This window comes from Daktulosphaira vitifoliae, unplaced genomic scaffold (assembly GCF_025091365.1).
Source record: "Daktulosphaira vitifoliae isolate Bord-2020 unplaced genomic scaffold, ASM2509136v1 Scaffold_1, whole genome shotgun sequence".
In the NCBI taxonomy this organism is placed as follows: domain Eukaryota; kingdom Metazoa; phylum Arthropoda; class Insecta; order Hemiptera; family Phylloxeridae; genus Daktulosphaira; species Daktulosphaira vitifoliae.
The window spans coordinates 41782588-41806522 of record NW_026099572.1 but is presented as its reverse complement, the minus strand read 5'-3'; the positions used below and the strand labels follow the sequence as shown (position 1 = coordinate 41806522).

Genomic DNA, 23935 nt, shown 5'->3' with positions numbered 1-23935 from the left:
TTTAAACTTCATAATTGTAAACTGGTTTTACTTTTACGGCCCAATTTTTGATGATACATATATTCCATATATTGTAAATAAAATAAAAACTCACACAGTACTAACTAAATTCTTATCCCATCAATGAAATAAGATGTTCAATTATTAACGCTAATATCAAAAAAGTCAATACATGGGTATTTACAACAACAGGTAATTTTGAACCTTTAAATATGAACAATCAATTAAATTTAAAAAAAGTTATTGAAACGAAATCGTTACTTGGTCATAATTTTTCTTATTAGAAAAATTATAAATTTTCAATAATTTCTCAGTAAATGAGCATCTTATCCAAGATCGTTCACCGTGCAATAATCAAACGTAATAATAACTAGAATTAGGAAGTAAACTAGTCTGCATTTAGCTTTAAGTAAAATAATAATTATTTATTTAATGATCACAATAATGATCACATTAATGATCACGTTAATGATGACTATTGTATAACTTTTTTGTAGTATCACCCGAAACAAAACCGTTACGATTGTACCGCATACCTTTGCACGCGCTCAGTGGTCTCATTGGTCCATATGATCGGAAATGTCCTAATGACAATACGGATGATCAAAATGAAAACAGAGCTGTTGGGAGTATTATTCAGTCAGAAAACAAAAGAACTTCAAGTAGAAGCTGCACAGCTTCTCCTACCATAGGATTGAACATGCAAAATCATAAATCATAAATATTGAAACTTTAATGATTCAGACTATTACCAATATTATAATCTAATTTTTCAACAATTTTCCTCCACGTTAAATTAATATTTAGCTCATAACTTTATAAAATAAAAAAAGTTGTGAATGTGGTTTTGTAACTTAATAGCTACAGGTGAGCTTTAATGAACGTATTAGTACTTTTTTTTGTTACACCCGACTCATAAAAAGATATTTTTAATATTCAAAAATATAGAAATACTAAATTCTGATAAAATAATTATTTATTTATTTGTTGAATAATCAAAAGCATAATGCGCACTAAATTATGGACAGTTCTATTATTAAACAAATGCATTGTAAATAGTATAATTTAACACCAAATGCATTTGTTAAAAAAATATTTTACTAAATTGCATCAAATAGACCGAATTTTATTTTTATATGGTCCACTTATAATAAATTTTATAATATAATGAATTTTATAAGCAAACAAGAAATTTATTACTTTAAAAACTGTGTTTAATGATTACTTCACGGTATACCAATAACAGTCACTATAAAATTAAAACTTAAAAATACCTGGCTAAGTAGTAAATATAAATATTATTAACTGCGAATAAGTTAACTATTTTATTTCCCCTCCTTACAAAAAAATTTTTGATACTCAATATAAGCGCAACTAGAATAAAATTTTTAATTAATTTTTTTTTTTATTATTTTGAAGTACTTTTAAGTATGTGTGGAAATTACAATTAGCACCCTCGACATTTTAAGGGTGTCAACTGGGGCGATAATTTATTTCTATCCACCCCTCCTAGTTGTGACTATAACCTCTAATGATAACATTTACCATAATTTTACAACTCGCCATATTTGTGAAAATGTTCAATAAATATTGTTAAATTTTTTTTAATATATTCTGAACTCCAAAACTATAAAATACAATTTAAAATTTGTTTTATGATTAAAAACCTCATAAAAACAAAAATGTAAGAGAATGGCCTCTTTAGTTTTCCGTTTTCTAGAAGCCTTATTTAAATTTTAATACAAATATTTTCTTGCTATAAAAATACTCAGACGTTAAAAATACATCTCAAAAATAATTTTCGATTAAATTTCATTGTTAATAGCTAATATAAATCAATATAAAAATAAAATTAATTTTTTTTGTAGTTCAAAATGTTTTTTAAAAGTAAGGTACAAATGTTTTGTTTTTTATTCGAAGAAATTTATATTATCGAAAAGTACTGGCATGTTAAAAACTGTAAACAGCCAAACATCTATTAATTTGAATTACTACAGTTGCTATTTAACTTTATAAAATACATAGATATTAACTAGAAATATCACTTGTTTATTTTTCAGTATAAGTATAAACCTTAAAAGAAGAATAAAATAATTATGCTATTTGAAAATTTATAAAGTCCTACCTCCTATTTCATAAAGTAAATCTTGAACTTTATATCAATTTTTACATAAGTAAAAGCATACAAAGACTTTAATTTTCGGTGAAACCAAAAATCAAAATACACTTCAATACTTGAATAAAGCCCCAACATAAGCGCATTCTAAGAGAAAATTTGAGTAGGGAAAAAGCTACTACTCAAAAATTATTTTTTTAGCCACCCATACTTTTAACTTTGAAACAGCCCTGTATAAGCACCTTTAAAAAAATGTGTTTATTAATTTTAATAATTGATAAACAATAATAATAATTAATTGGATCTCTGTTTTAAATGAGTTAACTTTAAAATAATAGGTTAATAAGTCTTGATTCTCGTTTGAATTTAAATAAGTTATTTAGGAATTTTAGATTTAATGAAATATTTTGATTAAAAAACTTAAGTTTTAAATATATTCTTACATTGACTAAGCGTAAATACTAATATCTCTAATAGCAATGGCTACTCTCACTGCCTTAAAAATTCGAGTCTAATATTCCAAACTACAAACATCGAACACAAAGAAATTTTGAGTAAATCAATTAAACTCAAGATAAAGGCCTATTTTGAGGAGTCATTGTTCCAGCAATCCCTTTTCCAGAAATTTCTAGAGTAAAAATATAGAGGATTTTAATTTTATTGAAATTTATCTTATAAATATGATTTTTTAACTATGAGAAGCTAATTTTTAATCTGGGAGACTAAGATCTCTTTGTATCTGTGCCTAGTAGGCCACATATATAAGACATTAAATGGAAACTTTCTGTCTTCTATCCACTTCCCAATGCTATTAATAATACTTATCAGCTACTATTATGAAAAGTTTAAATCGAGTTCTAAAGTTGTGTTCCATTTACTCAAAATTTCTGGTAGCTTTATATTTAAAACATGTTCATTTTAAATATTGTTACTATTGATTACTTTTTATGTTTTTATTAATAATTCTGTGATTATATTTATGTATATAGTAGTTTTTGACGTAAACAGTAACACTACGCATGATAAATCAATTAATGTCAATTTTAAACATCTTTTTCTATTGTTAAGTAATTTAAACATTCTTTTAATGTTTACAGTAATTTTACATAATTAAAATAAATATTATTAAACAAAATCTTTAGGCCTCATAATGATGTATTTAATCCATGTAAAACTATGTATATTAATTAAAACTATTTTGATACCTATTGTCTTTCTAATAATAACAATTTTCAACTATATATTTCAAAAAAATTATTTAAATATTAGTGGTAATTTAATATCCAAGGTTATTAAAGATACTATCAAACTATGTAAAAAGTATAATTTATGTTATGTCTTCTATAAATTTTATACTACGTTATTATTTAAACAATATAATTATTTGTCATAAAATTGTAAAACTATCTATTTCTAACAATTATATAAGTTCAAAATACTTCTTTAAATTAAAATAAATCAAATATAAACATATAATTTTATTTTATAGTGGTTATTTGAGATATTTTATTTTTAAATATTTCGGTATTATTTAAAACAATGTTGTAAAAATATTAGTTAATGAAAAATAAACTCTTTTGAGTTGTTTAATCAAAAATTATAAATACATTTTTTTCAACTTTGATGCTAAGCTGAGAAGCTATTAATTTTAAAATTATGTGTATTATTATTATTATTTTTTTATTTTATGTAGTATCAATCACTACTCTTTTTAGCTCTAAGTGGGTCGAATTTTTTCAACGGTTCAACAGTTTCAACTTTTATTTAATATAAATTATTTAAAAAATCTGATTCTTGGTATCCCTAAAAGGGGGTTATTCAAAATAGTAACTTTTGTATTAAAGGTTAAATTTTTAATTTATTTTTGAACATATTCTGGAAATACTCTGAGCTTCAAATATTAAATTAAAGCTTATATTACACACTATAAGTTAAAAAAAAATGACCTAACGACTTATCTTCTATGTACAAATGTAGGCCGTAGTTAAAAAACATGGCATTTGTGCGTTACAATTTATAGTTTCATGTTTGATATTTTCAACTATAAATTACTATAAATATTTAAAAAATGTATTTAAATCGTAAATTAAAATATATGTATAATAGAAATTTTTTTATTCAATTTTTTATTTTCCAACATCTTATTTTTTATATAATACTGTCCCCGGAGTTAAAATTTTTTATTTTTGTTTAAAAATTACATTTTTTGTGTTGGTATATTTTTTTTATTATTATTTATGCTTATATTTTAGGTTAAACGGTATAGTCATATTGTTAGGGAATAAATACGGGTCCCATTTTCCTAAAACCCCCTTTACAAAAAAAAAATGTTAGTTTACGTTTTAATTTATATATATATTGAAGTTTTTAATGTTATTCTAATAAGTATATTAAAAAAAAAAAGACACTACACTTTCCAAAAAAAATGTTCTAGTTACCAATGGTTTGTAATTATAATTACAATTTTAATTACATAAATGAAATAATAATGATTGTCAGGATAATGAAATTAAGATAGTTAATTTTCTTATTTTATTTTGATAAATCCATACTTACATTATAAATATCATTTGCCATAGAGTTAATGAAATAAACAACTGCTCTATTTTTTTATATTATTTCTTCGTTAAAATTACAATACAAAATATTGAATATTAATTTCATAAAAAAAATTTAATTTCTATAATATGTAATTTATTCATGTGTTATACTTATATATCACAAAACTAGTAATCAGGATCTAATTAAAAAAATAAGAGTTTATGTGACTTTTGAAATACTCCACAATTGTTTCTAAAAATAAAAAAAACTATTTATACATTTGCATCGAAACGTTTCTTATGATAGTAATTAAAATCACTGACAAATATTATCAATACTTATCCCAACTATTGAACGTCTCCACTGTGTTGGGTATTTAATATCGTTTTTGTATTCTTTGTTTTGTTTACTCCTTTTATGTAAACTTTTATCTCCTTTATTTAAACCAATATATTAGTTTAAACAACTTGTTTAAAGAAATACAAAAATAATTTAACTTTTTATTTACTTATTTAAAGTAAAATATATTAATAATAGTGGATACGCGAGTAAGTAGAAAACATAAGGTTTAAAGATTCCTGTTGAAGAAACTTTGAATCCAACCTTTACAGTAACTCTTGATCAGGGTAAGGCTTGATATTTAATTAGTTGAGTAGTTTGCATGGGGCTGTTAGGTTCCGATATTTTTTTTATTAACACTTTTATGGTAATAATATATTCCATACCATATAGATCTTAATGCTATTAATACATCCCCGATGACTGTGGGTGCTTCAGTACTAATATAAACATTTATACCCCCAAAAATTAATTTCATTTTTTTAGTAAAGGTGGAGATAAAACAATATGGAAAATGGAGATTAAAAATCTCATCTTTAACAGACTTTGACAAATATTATTCTAATGTAAATTTCAAAAATTGTCATTGTGAGTTCAACAAATTGTTTATTTAACAATTTTAAATCTAAATAATAAATCTGCTTTTGTACCAAAGTACATAGTCACATTTATTTAAAATATGTCCTTATTCCATCAATCCTTCAATTTTTGATTAATTGCAAGCAATGGCATTTAATTTTTCTTAAGTATTCTTTTTTAAAGTTTTCATATTCAGGATGTTAAAAAAATTAATCATCATTGTCAGATTTAGAATTTATCATTTGAAAATATAACATAATAACAAAATCAAATTTTACATTTAATCTGATCATAGGTCATTCATAATTATTAAATTAATACAAATGATAAATGTACAAAAACAATAAAGTTAAATAATAAAAATTTATAATTAACTAGAAATTATTTACATTATATATAAATATTTACATTAATTATGATTAATAAAGATAACTGAAAAAGTAAAATTATGTTCTTAAAAATATTTTTAGTTATTATTATATTAAACCAAAATTTATAACTATGAGTTATGCTTGCTCTTCAGAAATGATTGTCATTGAACTATTAGTATCATTTTCTGAACTATCATAACTATTTGAAACATCAAAACATATTTCCTTAAGATCTTTTATGTTGACATATTTAGGTGCTGAATTTAAAGGTACGACAATTTCATTTTTTATTAATTGTGAACTTCCACGTCGTGCTGGTTTATTATGTACATTTGTATGTTTGAGCATGTCATTTTTTTGTGTGAAACCACGTCCACATATTGGACATTTATAAGGTCTTTCTCCAGTATGAGTTCGCATATGAACTCTTACTTTTTCTGGACGTCCAAAACGTTTTAAACAAACTTCACATTGAAATGGTTTAACAGGAGCATGAACCATTTCATGTTGTCGTAAATTTGCTAGACATCGAAATGTAGCATTACATTGTTTGCAACCAAAAGGTCTTTCACCCGTATGAATACGTCTATGAGTATCACGAGTCAATTTAGAATTAAATCCTTTTCCACAAAATTCACAATGGTGGGTTGTTTCACCTGTATGTGTACGTTCATGATATTGTTTAGATGATATCTATAAAAAACATAAATATTTATTATTATAATCATTTAAGCAATATATCTTTTATAGGATTAACGTTTTAATGATTACGAAAATTTCAAGATTTCAATAATTTTTTTCATTTTCAAGTTTACATAATTAAATACATAAGCAAGACTAAAATTAAGTTAAAAAGTAAAAGTTTACTTTAGAAAGTACCCTTTATTTCAATTTTTTTTTTTTTTTTTTTTTAATTAGTTTTTATTGTAGATTAATAGTATTTAAAAAATGCTATATTTTTTATATTAACAATTATAATTTTTGATAATAATTTCTATTAATAATAATAATATTATACTGTTTTATGTAACAATTTGATTACTGTACCTTTTAGTCTAATGCATTTAATTGCATAGATTGGAATTGAACAAAAGTTTTTTTCCTATAGAAATTTGGGGCATAAGCTCCATCCCACAAAAACCCCATAGGGACTTGAACTGGTAACCGAAAGCAGCAGATAAAGGTAATCCTTAATTTATTTTACCGATAATTAATTTTTTATTTTCATTAAGTTTTAACAAAAGGACAACACTATTTTAACATCATGCTTGATTTTGTACTTAATATTGCAAAAAATCCATAATACATAATAATTGTATGATATTTTAGCCATATTTTTAGTTTGCTAGTTTGGCAACTTTAAAACTTTATATCTTTCAAACCACGTATTTCTACTCATTTTTTTAAATACTTTTGAAAAAAAAACAAATAATATATTTAAAAAAAAATTGTTCAGAAAAGTAGACTTATTTCATTTTTCACTGTTAAATTAACATAAATATAAACAAAAAAAAAACATTAAACAAATATTAAACAAAAAAAAAACATTAAACAAATATTTAAGCCTACTTTTTACTTTTTTTTTTGAATATTAAAATATTATTCTTACTTGTGAGAAAGTCCGGTCACAAAATCTACAAGCATGAGGTTTTTCACCAGTATGAGTTCTTTGATGAATTGTAAATGAAAGACGATTTGCTAGTACTTTACCACATTCTGAACAAGTAAACCGTTGTCGTTCATTTTTGTGTTTAGCTAAGTGGTCAAGAAGACCAGATACACGATTAAACATTGTAGGACAAAAGTCACATAAATATTCATTTCTTGTAAAATGTGTAGCAACATGACGTTCAAAATGCAACATTGAATCATACTTTGCAAAACAATGAAAACATTCCATTTCAACAGGATTATGTTGCATAAATATGTGACGTCGCATTTTAGTTTCTAAATCAAATACACGTTGACATTTAGAACATTGAAATTTTCCATTTTCATCGCCATCTTCGAGGGATTTATCTATGTCTAATTCTTCATCTTCTGCAGCTGATCCTTCATCACAAAGATCATCAGTACCAATACTTACTACATCGACAGAGTCATACTACAATAAATTATAAAAGTAATTAAGATCAATTTAGTAAAATATTCAATTAAAGTATTCTTTTTTTATCATTTCTTTTTACTTATTTTATAAATAACATAGTCATTCAATAAAACTTATTTAGCGTTGAACTATCCAGTTGGCTCAATTGTCCATGCACAGAATTGTCATGACACTCAGTGTAATATATAATTTGTTATAATTATTAAAACTTTTTATAATTTTTTTTTAGTAACAATACATCACAAGACATCCGTTTGTAAAATTTATATTTTTTAAATGTAATAATTATTTTATATTAAATAGACTATTCTTTTTTAAATATTATCAAATTATTTGAATCATTTTTTAATTAAGGTGAAGTAGGATGATTGCAAATAAATTTTTTTTAATAAATGAATAAGTTTTTATTTTGAATTTTCATTTAATATGATAACAAAACATAAGGACTAGACTTTTCAATATACAATAAAATCTGCTAAATATTCTAAGACAAAAAATTAATTTACAATTACCCCACTTCACTTTAATGAAAAATATATTTTGAATACATGTTTTTATTAATATTATGAATACTTTTTCATCCATTTTTTTAAATATTTTCTTTGAATATAAAAAAAGTATTTTTTACAATAATGATTAAGATAAAAAAAGTAATTTAAAGGGAAATAGTATTATATTAATTCACTACTAACTGGATATTCTTCTTTTACTGTTAAAATATTTTCTTCGTTAACAGAATTAATATCCATTACTTCTACAGCTTGTGTACTATCATGATCTACTGCTATTTCTTCAACTGCACTATCATCATTACTATCCTAAAAAAATTAAAACAAAATCCAATTTATCAATTGAATTTTTATACCTCATACGTCTTTGACTAAAATGTATTAAATTATGTTTATCTTTAAACTTACAAAATTGTATGAATTATTTTTAATTTGCTGTTTTTTCATAACTTCTTCAAGAGTTTTATTCATTTCTATTGTTGATACAATTAAATGATGACAACTTTCTAGTCGACTAATACATACACTGCATAATTTAAGAGGCAAATAGTCATTAATTGAAACCTAAAGAAACACGTACAATAAATATAGTAACCAATAAAATAATAAATCAATAAAATTAATTTAAGTAGACTCACAGTTATTGGTAAGTAAGTATTAATTTTTTCTTCTAATTGTAAAGCGATTCCATCACGACCAAATATTTCAATATCTCCAGTGTTTCCACATGTACGGCAAATATCCCACTTATCTTTTTTTTTGTTCATTTTCTTAGTTTATTCTTAAATTAATAAAAAAAATACTTTTTAAAGTATGCATTTTTTTTTAATTTCATATAAAATGAAAAAAAAATAGAATTCACTTAAATTTAAATTTATATTTTACATAATAGCAAAACACAATTTAAAAAATAAATTTTATAAGAGAAAATATTATGACAATTCTATTTTTTTTCATTATAAATTAATTATTCGGTAGATCCTCAGCTTTAATAATTCAAATAAATCAATAAAACTTTCCATGCATACAATTTAATGTATATTATTTGTTAGTGTAAAAATAAAAAAAAAATGAGATATCAATACTCTTAATAAGTAATACAGAATATTACTATAACTCTCAACCAAATAACATTCTTTTTATTTTTCTATTTGATAAACTACAAGAAATCCTTATATATAATATCTATAAAAAAGTAGAATTAGATATAAATTAATTCAACAATGTATATTTGGATCAAATGCATAAATGAATACTACTGTGTTCATGTTTATTTATCTAAATTTTAAAATGATTCTAAGCATTTGAAGTATAATTTACTATTTTGATAAATATATATTTTAAACACATCCAATAAGTTATAAATATTAACTCAACATATAATATATTTTGAAAATTGTATTATGTTAACTTCACATTATATGAATGACAAATCTTTGTTGATTTTAATTAATGATAAATTTTTAAGGCCGTTATGATAGTTTATTAGAATGTATTAATATATTTCAACGCATGAACATAATTTACACTAAAAATAGGTCCCCATACAGAAAAATTTCATAGAGTAAAATTTATTTTTCAATAAATAATGTAGAATTAGAATTATGAAAAATTATTATAACATAATTAATCACATAAAATTATTAACGTTAGAATGTTTGAATAATTTTTAATCTCGAATCCAATGATAATTCAAACAAGAGCGCAAAGACATCACTACTGAAATCACAAAGACCATCACAAAATGAGACTGTTAAAAGTACGGTTATTTCCTTGTTGTTTCCTAACTTACCCAAGGAGAATTGATATTAGGCTATCCACCGACTGCAGTGCTCAATTATGAATTCGACCATTAAATTAGAGCTGACAAGTACTATTAAGCTTGTAATCAGCTATGTCTGGCGATATGATAATTAATCAACTAAATTTTACTTATGGTTCACGACCTAGTAATTTATTAAATTAGTGTACAAATTTTCAGAAATGTTAACATTATTAACTAAAAAAAATCAACGGTCGGCAGCCATGTCCAGGTCTTTCAGATAGCGCATTGTTAAACAGTGTGTCCAATGCCCTATTGTTGTATGTATTTATGTTCTAATGATTGTAAAACCTGATATCAATGTTTATTTTAAGTTAATAAACTATTTACATTTATTTACAACAATAATATTAAAATTCGGATGTTAATTTTGCATTCTTATCTAATAAAGATCAATTTCTTTAGTACATGACCATATAACAATGGTTAATAAATTAAATATGTGTTTAAAATAGTTTTGAATGAGTTTTACTATATATAAATTTCTTATCACTACTCTTATTGGTGGTGTTAATCTATAAATTGATAATACTACTACTAGCGGTTAATTAGTAGGTATAAGTACCTTATGTAAACAGTTCATTATATTATAACATAAATTTTTCTGCAACCGAGTAGAGTTTGAGCACTTAATGTGGAAAGTGAATATATATTCTAATGTTATTGTAGCAATGTAATGAATTTGAATAAAAAATAGTGCTTTATTCGACCGTGTTAGTACACGGTTATGAAACTTTGATCTTGTAATTTTTTTTATGTATGGAACTTGAATACAATGGTGTCCATCGCTGCTGTACAAACTTTAAAGTATTATCATAAAAATAATTTTTTTATTTTATATTTTTAATAAAATGTTGATATTTTTTTAGAAAAGCTGACCAGCTTAAGGAACAAATTTGTGCGTCTAAAGACTTAAACAATTCTGAGACTTTAGCTTGCCAACAACAACTTAGAGTATGATTAAAATTTAACTATATAGGGAAATAAGTCAAATATTTAAGATAATTATAGCAATATAAATCCTGTACATTACTTATTAAGCACCTAATATACTTAAATAGTGTGCTACTAATACTTTACATTGTTTACAGATAATTTACAAACAATTGTTGATGCTAGATTTGGAGTATGCATTGGACCAAAAAGTCGAGCAAGACCTTTGGAACCATGGATTCAAAAATAATATTAATAAGCTTCAACTTCTTGCTAAAGAAAAAAAAGTTATTATTTTTATTATAATACAATGTCTAAATTTTAAAACTATAAAATTGTTCTTACAGAGTGCAAAACGAAATGAATGGAATGCTTTATTTTTATCTTGTCTAGAATCAGCATATGGCTTCTATCTCATGCTGTTGCATAGTATTTGTCTTACATTTGATTTAGATTTGCCATTTCACAAGTATACTGAATTCTTAATAATATTGTATAATATTATAAAGTTAAAAAAGCAGTAAATGAATACTTGTCATTTTTCAGGAAAACTATTAATTTTTTTTTTTTAGAATCTTATAATTAGAAATATTTAAAATTTTGATTTTTCAATCAAGTTTTTAATTTAAATTTTAGAGAGAGATTTTTAAAATCATGATATTTTGTGGCAATATAAACTAAAAATGACAAAAAGTGTTTTACTACTGTTTTTACTTCTGACTATAAAACTTTTTATTAACTCATTTTTTCATGAATACTTTTTAGAAAACTAAATGACTTTTGTGATATGGATAACAAAATACAAAGCTCAACATATTTACGTAAACCACAAAAAAGTTCTTGTAATTATATTTGCCAATACTGTTTGGTACACTTAGGTGATATTGCTCGTTATCGTAATCAGAATAGACAGGCTGAATCTTTTTACAGGTATATATTATAAATTATTATTATATTAAAATATTCTTTACATTAATTCTGTATTTTTTTTAAATATTTGCTAAAAACTACTCAATTTTTTTATTATCACATGAATAAATAAGAAATGTTAAGTCTAAAATTCAAATTATTTATTTTAACATTAACTTAAAATATTTTACTGATTAATTAGTTTATTATGATAGATATGCAGTTCAACTAAGTCCTAACAGCGGACAGCCATACAATCAATTGGCTTTATTGGAGGCATCACGAGGAGATAGTTTAAGCACAGTTTTCTATTACATGAGAAGTATAAATGTCAAGCATCCCTTTTTAGCAGCTATAAACAACCTTAATGTTACATTAAACAAATATATAAACTCTAGGTATATAAGTCCTTGATAATTAGGCTTTTAAGGTCTTAGATTGAAAAAAATTTAATTTTATATTCTTTATTCTAGTCAAGATATGCTGTATAAAACTAAAATTTCAAACACAGAATTTATTCAAATATTCCTTGCGTTTCATGGAGTGTTGATGTCTAAAGATAGCATGAAACAACAAACTTCTGATGGTTACATTAAAAGTCTTGCATTATCATTTACACCACTTATTGCCACTGAATCTTTCACGTCATTCAAGCTACAACAGGTTACTATTATTTTTTTATTCTTAGAATTCAGTAAAATAAAATAAAAGATTGTCTTGTACCAAATAATTATTTCAATTTTTTTGTTTATGTTTATAAGTTAAAATTCATCATTTTTTATTTGTTTATTTTAACAAATAAATTTTTCTTACATTATAGTATATTAGTGTTTCAAACCTAACTGACAATACTTATAACTTATGATACAATCATCATTTAGTTGAACATTTTTTTTTGTAATAACTATTGCCTTTTTAGATTTTGTTCAAAGCATATTTTTTTATTATTTATCACTAGAGGTCGAAATTTTATTCTTTTGCAATCTTTTTTTGAGGAGTAATTACAAAAAAAATGGGAGGTTTGACATCTCAATAAATTGTGAAATATTTAATTAAATAGTAAAATTTTTTTTCCATATTGGAGAATATTTTTCATAAAAATGAATATATTAATTAATTTGTTAGGATTTCAATGTTTTTTGTTGTTATATTTAATTTATTACACAAAAATTTTTTTTTTTTTTAAGTTCATTTAATCAAAATAATTTTAAAAGTTTAACAATTATTCCAAGTTTAAAATATTTTATTCAAATTTACATGGTGATCCAAATTTTATAACACTAATTTTTCAGAAACTTTTGTGAATTTTTTGTTTTTGTAAAGAGCAAAAATATTAGATTTTAAAAACTTTACAATAATACATAGTTAAATATTTTTTTTTTTTTTTTTTCATCCGTTAAGGTTTACATCTCTACTAGTGTGTATGTATTCTGCCCTTTTTATGTACCCACTTAATACATTTAAAAGGTTATAACAGATGGATAAAACAAATTGTAAGAACAAAATTATTTGTAATTTTTTATTTATTTTTTTTTTTCATATATAAGTTAAAAATAGGTTAAGATAATTTAATCTTAGGTACTTTAACCCTGAAGGGATTAAAAATAAAATTATTTAATTATGTACTGCTGTATAATTTTTTTAATTTAATAATTTTTCTCATTTAAAAATTAAAAATTCTCAATAGTTTCAAAGAAAATAAGTGTTTTACATAATTTGGATTAATTGGTATACCTAGATAGAACAATTTTTTTACTTTAGGAAATAAAAACAAAAATTATATTTTTATCTTATCAATTTATTTTTAATGCTTATAAAAGTGGCGTTTAAAAGTTGTTTCTGTATTACTCGGACTTCAGGCGGGTTAAGTACTAAATTCTTTTACTTTTTATAAGAATGGGACAATTGACACAGAACAAACCACTACCATAAAATAATATGGTACTTTGTTTCTGGACAAAAAAATATATAGTGTTTACCCCTTATAGAGTCAACTGAACTACTTCTTCCTCCATTGCATATCAAATTAGGCCTGATCAAAATTTTGTCAACGTATTAAATTGCAATAAAAGTGAATTTTTATATCTAAAAGAATAATTCCTTAAAATAAATGATGCAAAGATAAAAGTGGGTATTTTTATAGGAACTCAAATCAGTTAATAAAAGTTTTGATATTCAAAGCAAAGTTGAATGGTTTAGAAAAACCAGTATAGAAATCTTTTAAGAATGTTACAAATTTTTTGGATAATAATAAAAGTGAGACCTACGGAGAGTAGTTTAGCAGGCTATAGTTGGTCTATCAAGCATTAAGTTGCGACATGTCACTCAAGATTTATTTTTTTGATTCACTCGTGGACTTTTTCCAGAGAATTTGAGGGCTGTGAGTGACGAGCACAGAGAAAGGTTGCATCAAGAAATTTTTAAAATAGAAAAACTTTCCAGAGCAAATGAAACCTGATGATTGATGAATGGAAATGTTGACAGATTAATGCTAGACCAACAAGGAGTTAAATTTACTAGAAAATCTTAAATCATAACTTCATAATAAAACTTTTTTACATTTTTTGTTTAAGTCATTATTTTATTGATATGTTATAAATAACTTAAGAAAATATAATTCTTGGAAACAGATTTTTTTTTTTTAATGTTTGTTTTCACTGACTATTTAAGTAAAATATATCATAAAAGTCCACGTGATCTCACAATATTACAATTTTATTTACCAGTATAATCTTATCAAAAGTGTTGTTAGTTCGGTTTGAGACACTGTATATTACATCAAACTTTGTTAAAACAAAAATTTTAAGTTTAATTTTTAAAATTAAAACTACTTGTACGAAAGTAATGTAAAAATAATTTTCAGAAAAATATAACACTTTTGAATTTACTTGAGCATAAAAATAAAATATTTTAATAAAACTTATTTAATCCTTTAAAAAAAACCTTAAACTTTTAAATATTTTTTCTTTCCTATACAAAAACCAAACTGTTAAAATGATTTTTTTTATCAGCATTAATCATTTAAAATCTAAATAATTTTTATTTTGACTATTTTGTACTAGAGTGACAGTTGTATACAGTATAATTAAAAGATACCAACTTTAATTTTTTAAATAAAAACATTTATATTTTGTAGCTTAGCTATTAGAAAATAATCCAACTTAGAAAATATTTGGTTGATAACAACTTTTAAACCAATATTTGGAAATTATAAATATTTTTAAATGAGAATGGGAGAAAAAGTGTAAAGTTATGCATAGTAATAAAAATTACATCATCCACGCCTCACCTTGAGTTTAGAATTTTAAGTGAGAATTTTCAAAATACTGATATAAAAGTTGTTGTTGATCCAATATTTTTTTTTGTTGAATAATTTTCTTTAAAGCTCGTAAAATATGTTTGTTGCCATTTAAAAAAACAAAGTTGGTTCCCTTATTAATTAGTTTATTCCTTATAAATTGTAAAATAAATATTAATAAACAAAGCCTAGAAAAATACTCAAAATTATAACTATTTTAGAAAATTTCTAGTGGTCAAAATTAAATCAGTCACTCTAAATATTTTAATCTCAATATTTATTGAATTTTTTAGATGGTGGCTATCAATGTGTTGGCATTTAACTACATTAGTAAAGACAAGTCTAATGTTAAAGTTCAATGTTTTCCTATAATAGATTTATTAGCTACTTTTCTCAATGCTTTTTTACTTCCTTTGTACACCTTAAAAGAAGATCAAAAATTTTCAGAGTACTACACTTTACCTGCTGGTAATAATTAGTTCAATATAAAAATTAGAACTTTACTTCCTTTAATATATGCTAAATTTTAGTTAAACTCATTTTGGATTGGATACGAAATGATTTAAGTGTTCTAAACTCTCCTGGATTCCGAAGTCGTCTACAAATATGGCCTGGCCTTTGCAAATTGCTCAATGGTTTAACAAAAGACTTAAATCATGAAAATTGTTAAGTTATTTTTTATTTAAATGATTTCATAATCTTTTATTTTTAAAATTTTGTTTTTTAGATACTCATATTTCTTTACCAGAAGATAAATTACTTCAAGGATTTACAATGTTAGAATCAGTACATTCAAACCTTATGTAAAGCAAAATATAAAATTCTATAATCTTATGGGGTAAGGGTAGTCAGCCAGTGAGATGAAAAAATGAATATTTTAAATAGTTTTTTTTTTTTTGGCAGTAGTTTAATATATTTTATATTATATTTTGACGAAAAATAATTATTTTATAGACAAATTCTTGGCTATATTTATTGTAAAATTTATTTCTAATCTTTTTTTATTCATCATTACTTGTTATGGATTGATAATAATATTTTTTTAAGTGAGCTGAGTCACCATATTTATTTTGTTCCCACGGTAATTGGCTTTCTAGTCTGACTCTTGATTAACTATGTATTATTTGTTGTATAAAATAAATTAAACTTCTGTCAAAAAAAAAAATTTTAAATACTTATTTTTTTACACTTCTGACCATCCCTATCCCTTTAATATTTAATTTATAGTATATATTAATTTTTTTTTATTTCTAAATAGATTCAACTCCAATAATGACCCAAAAATAAACACTAATGCTCTAAGAGCTAATCGTTTAATTGATTTTGGCATATGGTTTTCAGCAACTCCAAATTCATTAATTAAAGCAATGTAAGGATTGTTTTAATTTTATAATTACTAATATATATTAATAAGTCTTAAATAATCACATATATTTTATTTTCAATTTAGTAAACAAGATAATGAAAAGTGGAGTTTTGAAATAATTCCTAATAGTTCGTCCAATTCTCACTCAATTGATTTAGCTGCTGATTTAGAAACCTTGTCATCATACCAGCAACGTCTATTGATAAATTCTAGTATTCTACCATCATCACAAAATGGTAAATATTTTAATTCACAAGAATACAGGATGATTCATTTAACGTGAAACATTAATTAGTTAAAAAATAAAAATAGTATTGAACATTTTTTTTATTATTTACTAGATAATTATCTAATTGAAAAATTAACTTAATTAATACCACTTTTGGATCATTATTTTGGAAATTATTAAAATGTATATACCTTGGTAGGAGTGCGTCTGAAAACTATCTAGTGACAAAAATAATACACGCTTTAAAGCCATAGAGGTATAAAAAATGAGTATTTAAAATAGTGTTTTTTTTTAATGTTTCATATATTTCTCGAACTGTCAGAAAATAATTACTTTTTTAATTTATCCTTTATACTTTATAAGGGTGTCAATTTTATATTGATAAATGGCAACATACATAGTTAACTTGCTTCTTTAATAGATAATGATCTAATTAAGAAATGATTGGTAAATAACAGCTTTTGAACTAGTATTTCAGAAGTTATTATTATATGACTGGAGATATATATGTTGTTATTTTATTCTATAGACAGCTCTGGGCCACACACCTATGTAGATATAATGATCTAAATTTTGTTATTAATCATTTATTTTTTAATTATTATATCTATTTATCTCAGTTATCTAGTAAATAAACTGGTTAGTTATGTATGATTCAATTTAAAAAAGTAAAGTTTCTACTCTTTTGAGACATAAAATTTGACACATAAGAAATACTTAATAATTGATAAATTAAATAAAAACATACTACTAAAAGAAACCAACAAATTATTGTTTAATATTATTTTTATTTTTTGACTAACTATGTGGTTTATGATAAATAAATTACTCTGTTTATAATTTATTTAATTATTAATATTATTAATATTTTATATTTCCAGGTGATAAAAGAAGTGGTATTCTAAAGTTTCAATCAAACATCTCAGATGCCAAATCAGTAACAAGTAATGTAGCCTTTGAATCAGTTATTAAAAAAAATCAAGAGTCAGAAGGAAAACAAGTACTCCTACATCATATTAATATAATTAGAGAATATATATTTATTAAATTATTTTTTTTTTTTTTGTAGGTGAAATTTCGTACTCCTTCACCAAGCTCCTCATCTGGCAGTGAAGCTAAGTGGTCTTTAGAAGATCTTGATCAAACATCATCTGAATTCGAAAAAGATCAAAATTCTATTAAACCGACACCTATTGGATATCAGTTGCCACACACACCATTAAAACCAAACATGAACCCTCTAATGAATTCTTTCAGTCATCTACATGTGAATAATTTACCAACTTCATCAGATAATTCTTATCGGTTTAATCAACCTCTACCTAATTTTTCTGGATGGCCACAACCTCCTACTAATTGGATAGATAATATAAAAACACAAAAGTATTTATTTATTTGTAATCTATTTTTAGAAGATATGCAAGTAATTTTTTGTTTTAGCAATCAACAAAAACTTCAAATGTTTCCTTTTGTTCAAAATCAAACTTCAGTTGGGCAGTTTTCTAACAATGTGTGGTCAAATATTAATCCTTCTCAGATCAATCATAACCTACCATTGCAAAATAATTTAAATGTAAGAAATTTAATTTCTATTGTTTATAAAACAATATTTTTTATTTTTCTTTAACTTTTTAGCAATTTAATTTAAGAGATGATCAACAAAGAAATTTTTATAGTAATGTTAACAATAGTCCATATTATTCATTATTTAATCAACCTAATGTTATGATGACTAGAAATATAGATACTAATCAAGATACTAATAATATATCGTTTTCCACATTTCATCAACAGGTATAACTTGATATTTTCTAATTTTCAAGAATTTAATAAATGTTGGTAAACTTTGTAATATTAAAGGTATTGTGGCACTCTTATAGTACAACTCTTATTCATTTATTTTTACTGTACAATCCATGTAAATAGGCCAAATCTTATATTGAATTGTTTTTTTTATTTTAACTACCGATTGGTTCCTTCTACAATCTTTTATGATTTATTTCTCAATAATGATTAATTATTAAAAAGTGTTAATTAATAATGACCATGACAGAGACTGCCTATTCTTAACCAAATCCATACACTTATTATTAAGACCAATACTTAAATTAACATAAAAAATTATTCTTAAACATTTCTATAATTACCCTATAAAAATGTCTTTAAATTTAAAAAAGGCACTGTACAAATCATTTGTTAAGAGTTGAACTTAAAAAATATCTAATGTATGATTAATTGAGAAATAAATTAAACTTGAACAAAAAAATTTTAAATTGTTCTATACATAAATATTCTTGTTTGTACTTAATTTTTTATTGGTTCTAATTTACAGTCTTTATGGTCAGGACCTGGGCCATCACCACTAGAACGTCTTTTAGAACAACAGCGTGGTCGTGATTCTTCAGAAGGTGGGGTTTAAGAAATATCTTGAAGAATGAAATATAATCAAATATTTGACAATAAAAAATTAAGTATTAAACAATAAAAAAAATCTTGATATTTTTACTAATAAAAAAAAGTTAAACTATAATTAATGTTCAAGATGTAGTTTATAAAATGTCAACTGCTGTTATTGTACTTAAGAAATTAAATTTTAAATTTAATTATTTTGAATAATTTTATACTTCTATGGTTATGACAAAGATAACTAAAATCAAAACTTTTTATAAAATTTACAACAATTTAATTAAAAGATATTTAATAGCTTAAAATTGTTGCTCTGATGTTTATTATTCTTTTATAACTGGTATTTACCAGACTAATTTCATACTTAATATTCTTAATATCTTATTGTATTTTATAATGTTTAAAATTAACTTTTACTATCTTCTCTATTCATTAAAAGATTAATTTAATTGAAAAAAATATATATTTATTAAAAATATCTCTTTTACAGCCTGTTCATTAAGTTTTGTTTTTTATTAACTGATGCATGCATCTTGTATTGAGAATATATTTGATGTAATTGATAAATAATTAGTGTTCAGTCAATGTTTAGTGAAGCAAGATTAATTTTTTTATGAAATACCTGGATGTTCTATGATTTATGATTATTTAAGAGTTATTTTAAAATCCTATTTTTTCTTTTGTTAATGGTTATTGAAAAATAACAAAAAATAGTTATTAAATATAAATATTGTAACCATTTTGATTTTTGATAGGTTTTTTTTATTATAATTAATAACTCAAGTAACTATTTTTAATCTATTTTATTTGTGATAATAACTGAAATACATTACAATTTTTTAAACAAAACACATTAACCATAGTAAAAATGAATACTTTGAAATTAAGTTTTTTTTTCATTATTAGTTTTTGTTAATATTTTAGAAAGATATCTGTAGAACGGTTTTTATTGTTATAAAAGTCAACTAAAAAAGTTCCTGTTAAAACCAACTTCTATGTACTATTGTTCAAGTTTTTTATTTTTATTATTAACTGATTCATTAAATAATTCTATCATTTTAATGTACTGTATTTATTAGTGACATTTTTTCTCATATTTAGCTACCTTGCTCTTATATTTTGTTAACTAGTCATCACAGTCAAACAAAATTAAGGCTTTGAATCCAGTGAATCTGTATGATTTCACTAAAAAAATATTGAATCTATTAATAATTGTATAGTTAATTTTGTTATATAATTCAATATATTGTTGTAATTCTTTATATAATTTACATTGTGTTGCATTTTTTTAGTGTATTTCAGTAATGTTCCAGGAAAAATACATATAATATTTTCTTATATGCGGTAAATTTTCACCAGTTAAAAATTTAGGTTAGTGTTATTAATACAGTTTACATCATAATTTTTTTTTTATTTTATTATGTTAAATCAATTTTATTATACAATAATTGATGATTGTAAAGGCGTGGTAAGGCACAGAAGATTATTCAGTCACCGTCTTAGCGCTGATATTCAGATATGCTGTTGGCTATTAGTTTCTGGATCGGTAACCATATGAGAGTGTTAACAGTAACATACCCCTTGTTCCTATACTGGCGCCTTCTGCTATGAGATTGCGTCTGGTCGATAGCCGGTGTAAAAGTCCTGTCAAATCATTGATAGGTAGAACCGACACAAATAATTGGGATATTGGCTAATGAGATAATAATTCATAATTGTGTTTTATCTACATTTTTATGAAATCTATATTTATTAAAAACAACGACGCTATCACCTACACTTGACATGTATCATAGTACAAATATAAAAAAATAAACCTTTACATTTTTACCCGAGTTTTATCTGTTACATTATCTATGACGCCTTTTATAGACTCGGAGGTGCCCTTTTTGTTGTGCACTGTAACATCTATACCAGGTAGCTCTTTATGTAAGCATGTCGCTGATCATGAATGATATAATTACACTCAGTATTTTGAATAAATTGATTGAAAAGCATCGAAAAATTCATCCCGCAGTTCAATAGTCTAAAATTAGTCAGCCACAGATAATAACAATCGAATAATTGTCATTATTTAGTAAGTCAAATAGTCATGTTAGTGTATGTAGATACATTAATATTTAATACTATTAATATATTTAAAAATTTTTTTTTTTACTTATAATTTTTCACTAGTATTGTCTGAAGTAGACATAAAATAAATAAACTATTTGGTTAATAAATATATGAATATGATTTTGTATTGTTATTATGCTTATATTGAATCATTCTTATTTGAGTATATTTATTTTAAAGTTTATAAGAATTTACTAAATATATATTAATAATATATAGGTAATACAATAGAATATTTAGCAAGTAAGGAAACGGGTTTCAATTGTTCTATTGTTTTTAACAATTGATCTGTTTCCTTAATTAATAACACCTTGTATATTACTTTTATGAATTATAATTCAATTAAATTATGTAAAAGATTTATGTAAATAAACTTTATAATGACATTATCTATATTTGATATAGAGTATAAAATTATTAAAAATAATAGTGTAAATTATTAGTATGTAATATAAGTTCAGAAAATTGTTTTTTCTTTCAATTATGGTTAAAAGTTATAAATTTAAAGCATATAGTAATTAAATTATACATGATTATATTGAGAATGTATTAGTTTATTGAAAATATAATTTAATGGAAAGCTCATCTGAACCCTTTTTTTTAATAATTATGCTTAAATATATAATTTTGGCATCAGGACCGAATTTAAGGAGTAGTACCTCTCCCCGACTACCATTAAAATTCTGATGGTAAACTTTTCTGAAATTAAAATTGTGGTGAGTAAAAAAAATAGGTAAAAGTGATTAAAAAGATATTTGTAATTCAGCCTCATTTATAAAACTCGTTTGAATGACCCTAATACAAATAAATATTGTCTTATTAATAAACTAGGCTTTGTCTAGCTGGGGCCCTACGAGTCTCACATGCCTTCGCCGCTTAAGCCTCTTAAAACTCGTAGGCCACTGATTCTGGTAGAAGTACCCAGCTACGCCGAGCACGATAAGTGTTTTACCACAAAAATATTACATCAGAATCCATATAACAAAAATGTAATTATTAAAATCAGAAAAATTCAAAAAGAGAATATAGTAAAATGTATTGGGTATAAGAATGACGTTTGTTAATGAGGAATTCCCTTTGAGCGTATTCAGAAACTATTTTAGGATGGTATTTAATATTTTTTACTAAAAATTAAAGTGATTATCAAAAAAAAGGTCATTAGGTCCTTTTTTCTTAGAAGTTGCCTAAAAAAATATTGATAGCGCTGGTTCAAAGAGGGCAATGACCATATCCCCCTTAAATACGCCCCTGGTAAACACAACAATTATTAATATTCTAATTATAATAATTGTATTTATATTATAGAATAATTACAACAACATTTGGCAGGTTATATAACCTGGGACTATGTAAAAAATTTAATTTTTATAAAAATATTGGTTACTGTGATTTTACTGTACTATTCTAAATTCTTAATAGGAAACCTATTTTTGATTGATTATATGATAGAAAAAAAATGTTTTAAACAATTTTTTTTATCCTCTTAACTATTTGCGTTTTAGAATTGTTCAAACATTTGAATTTTTAATTAACAATATGATTTTTGACATCTATTTTTTCTATTATGTAATCAAATTAAAAATAGGGGTTGCCATTAAATAAAATTAAAGTTAAGCTATTTTAACTTTGATGGAATAAAAACAATTATGTTACGACATATTACTGTAGAGTTTTATGAATGAAACGATTGTTTCTTCAATAAAAATTGTTTAATGTACAACAGATTCCAAGAAAATAAGTGTCTTATCAATCTACNTCAAATTAAAAATAGGGGTTGCCGTTAAATAAAATTAAAGTTAAGCTATTTTAACTTTGATGGAATAAAAACAATTATGTTACGACATATTACTGTAGAGTTTTATGAATGAAACGATTGTTTCTTCAATAAAAATTGTTTAATGTACAACAGATTCCAAGAAAATAAGTGTCTTATCAATCTACCACTCAGTTTATTAAATCTATTAAGTTTAGTAGTAATAAAAGAATTTTGTTAACATAATTTTTATTTAAAGAGAAATCGAATGGCTTATTTTTAAAATGTCTCTATAGAGTGATGATTTTTTGATGAGGAACTAACCTTCATCATTTACAAAGGCCACCCTAAAGAAGGCACTATTTTGAGTATTTAGCACGTGTGTGGTTTTTAGCGAAGCATAAAGCGTGAAAATAATTCTTAAATGAGTATTTTGTATACTTACAAAAATAACAATACTAATAACCCGACCCAATTATTATTATTAAACACATTTTAACACATAGAAGTGATTGGTTCAAAACGCTATCCGGTGCGGCATG

The 23935-nt window shown here is 23.7% G+C and overlaps 3 protein-coding genes across 8 annotated transcripts in view; 2 read left to right on the top strand and 1 right to left on the bottom strand.

Annotated features, from left to right (window-relative positions):
* LOC126898461 (GTPase-activating Rap/Ran-GAP domain-like protein 3) overlaps positions 1-3322 on the top strand; it is a 123081-nt gene extending 119759 nt beyond the window's left edge. For all 6 annotated transcript variants that reach the window (XM_050672879.1, XM_050672713.1, XM_050672798.1 and 3 more), the window contains one exon: positions 498-3322. In XM_050672879.1, the coding sequence (XP_050528836.1) occupies positions 498-721 (224 nt within the window). In that variant the 3' untranslated portion in view covers positions 722-3322. The remainder of the gene's footprint in view (positions 1-497) is intronic.
* Positions 3323-5919: 2597 nt separating this feature from the next.
* Positions 5920-10596, bottom strand: LOC126905415 (zinc finger protein 391-like). Its single transcript, XM_050685092.1, has 6 exons — positions 10355-10596; positions 9201-9343; positions 8971-9126; positions 8746-8871; positions 7556-8050; positions 5920-6639 (listed from the first exon to the last, which is right to left on the bottom strand). The coding sequence occupies exons 2-6, from the start codon at positions 9327-9329 to the stop codon at positions 6082-6084; spliced, it is 1464 nt and encodes a 487-aa protein (XP_050541049.1). The 5' UTR covers positions 9330-9343; positions 10355-10596; the 3' UTR covers positions 5920-6081.
* Positions 10597-10822: 226 nt separating this feature from the next.
* On the top strand, positions 10823-20796 carry LOC126905407 (nonsense-mediated mRNA decay factor SMG7-like). Its single transcript, XM_050685080.1, has 17 exons — positions 10823-11191; positions 11254-11338; positions 11476-11604; positions 11665-11786; positions 12083-12247; positions 12442-12624; positions 12700-12889; positions 15818-15992; positions 16055-16189; positions 16252-16327; positions 16783-16893; positions 16975-17126; positions 18001-18119; positions 18189-18502; positions 18560-18692; positions 18755-18913; positions 19452-20796. The coding sequence occupies exons 1-17, from the start codon at positions 11160-11162 to the stop codon at positions 19536-19538; spliced, it is 2367 nt and encodes a 788-aa protein (XP_050541037.1). The 5' UTR covers positions 10823-11159; the 3' UTR covers positions 19539-20796.
* The last annotated feature ends 3139 nt before the right edge of the window (positions 20797-23935 follow it).

Coding starts and splice junctions, on each gene's coding strand:
- LOC126905415 (XM_050685092.1), bottom strand. CDS start 9,329: ATGAACAAAAAAAAAGATAAGTGGGATATTTGCCGTACATGTGGAAAC. Junction 9,127..9,200: donor ATACTTACTTACCAATAACT/GTGAGTCTACTT, acceptor GTGTTTCTTTAG/GTTTCAATTAATGACTATTT. Junction 8,872..8,970: donor AAAATAATTCATACAATTTT/GTAAGTTTAAAG, acceptor TAATTTTTTTAG/GATAGTAATGATGATAGTGC.
- LOC126905407 (XM_050685080.1), top strand. CDS start 11,160: ATGGTGTCCATCGCTGCTGTACAAACTTTAAA. Junction 11,605..11,664: donor TTCTTGCTAAAGAAAAAAAA/GTTATTATTTTT, acceptor TTGTTCTTACAG/AGTGCAAAACGAAATGAATG. Junction 12,625..12,699: donor AACAAATATATAAACTCTAG/GTATATAAGTCC, acceptor TCTTTATTCTAG/TCAAGATATGCTGTATAAAA.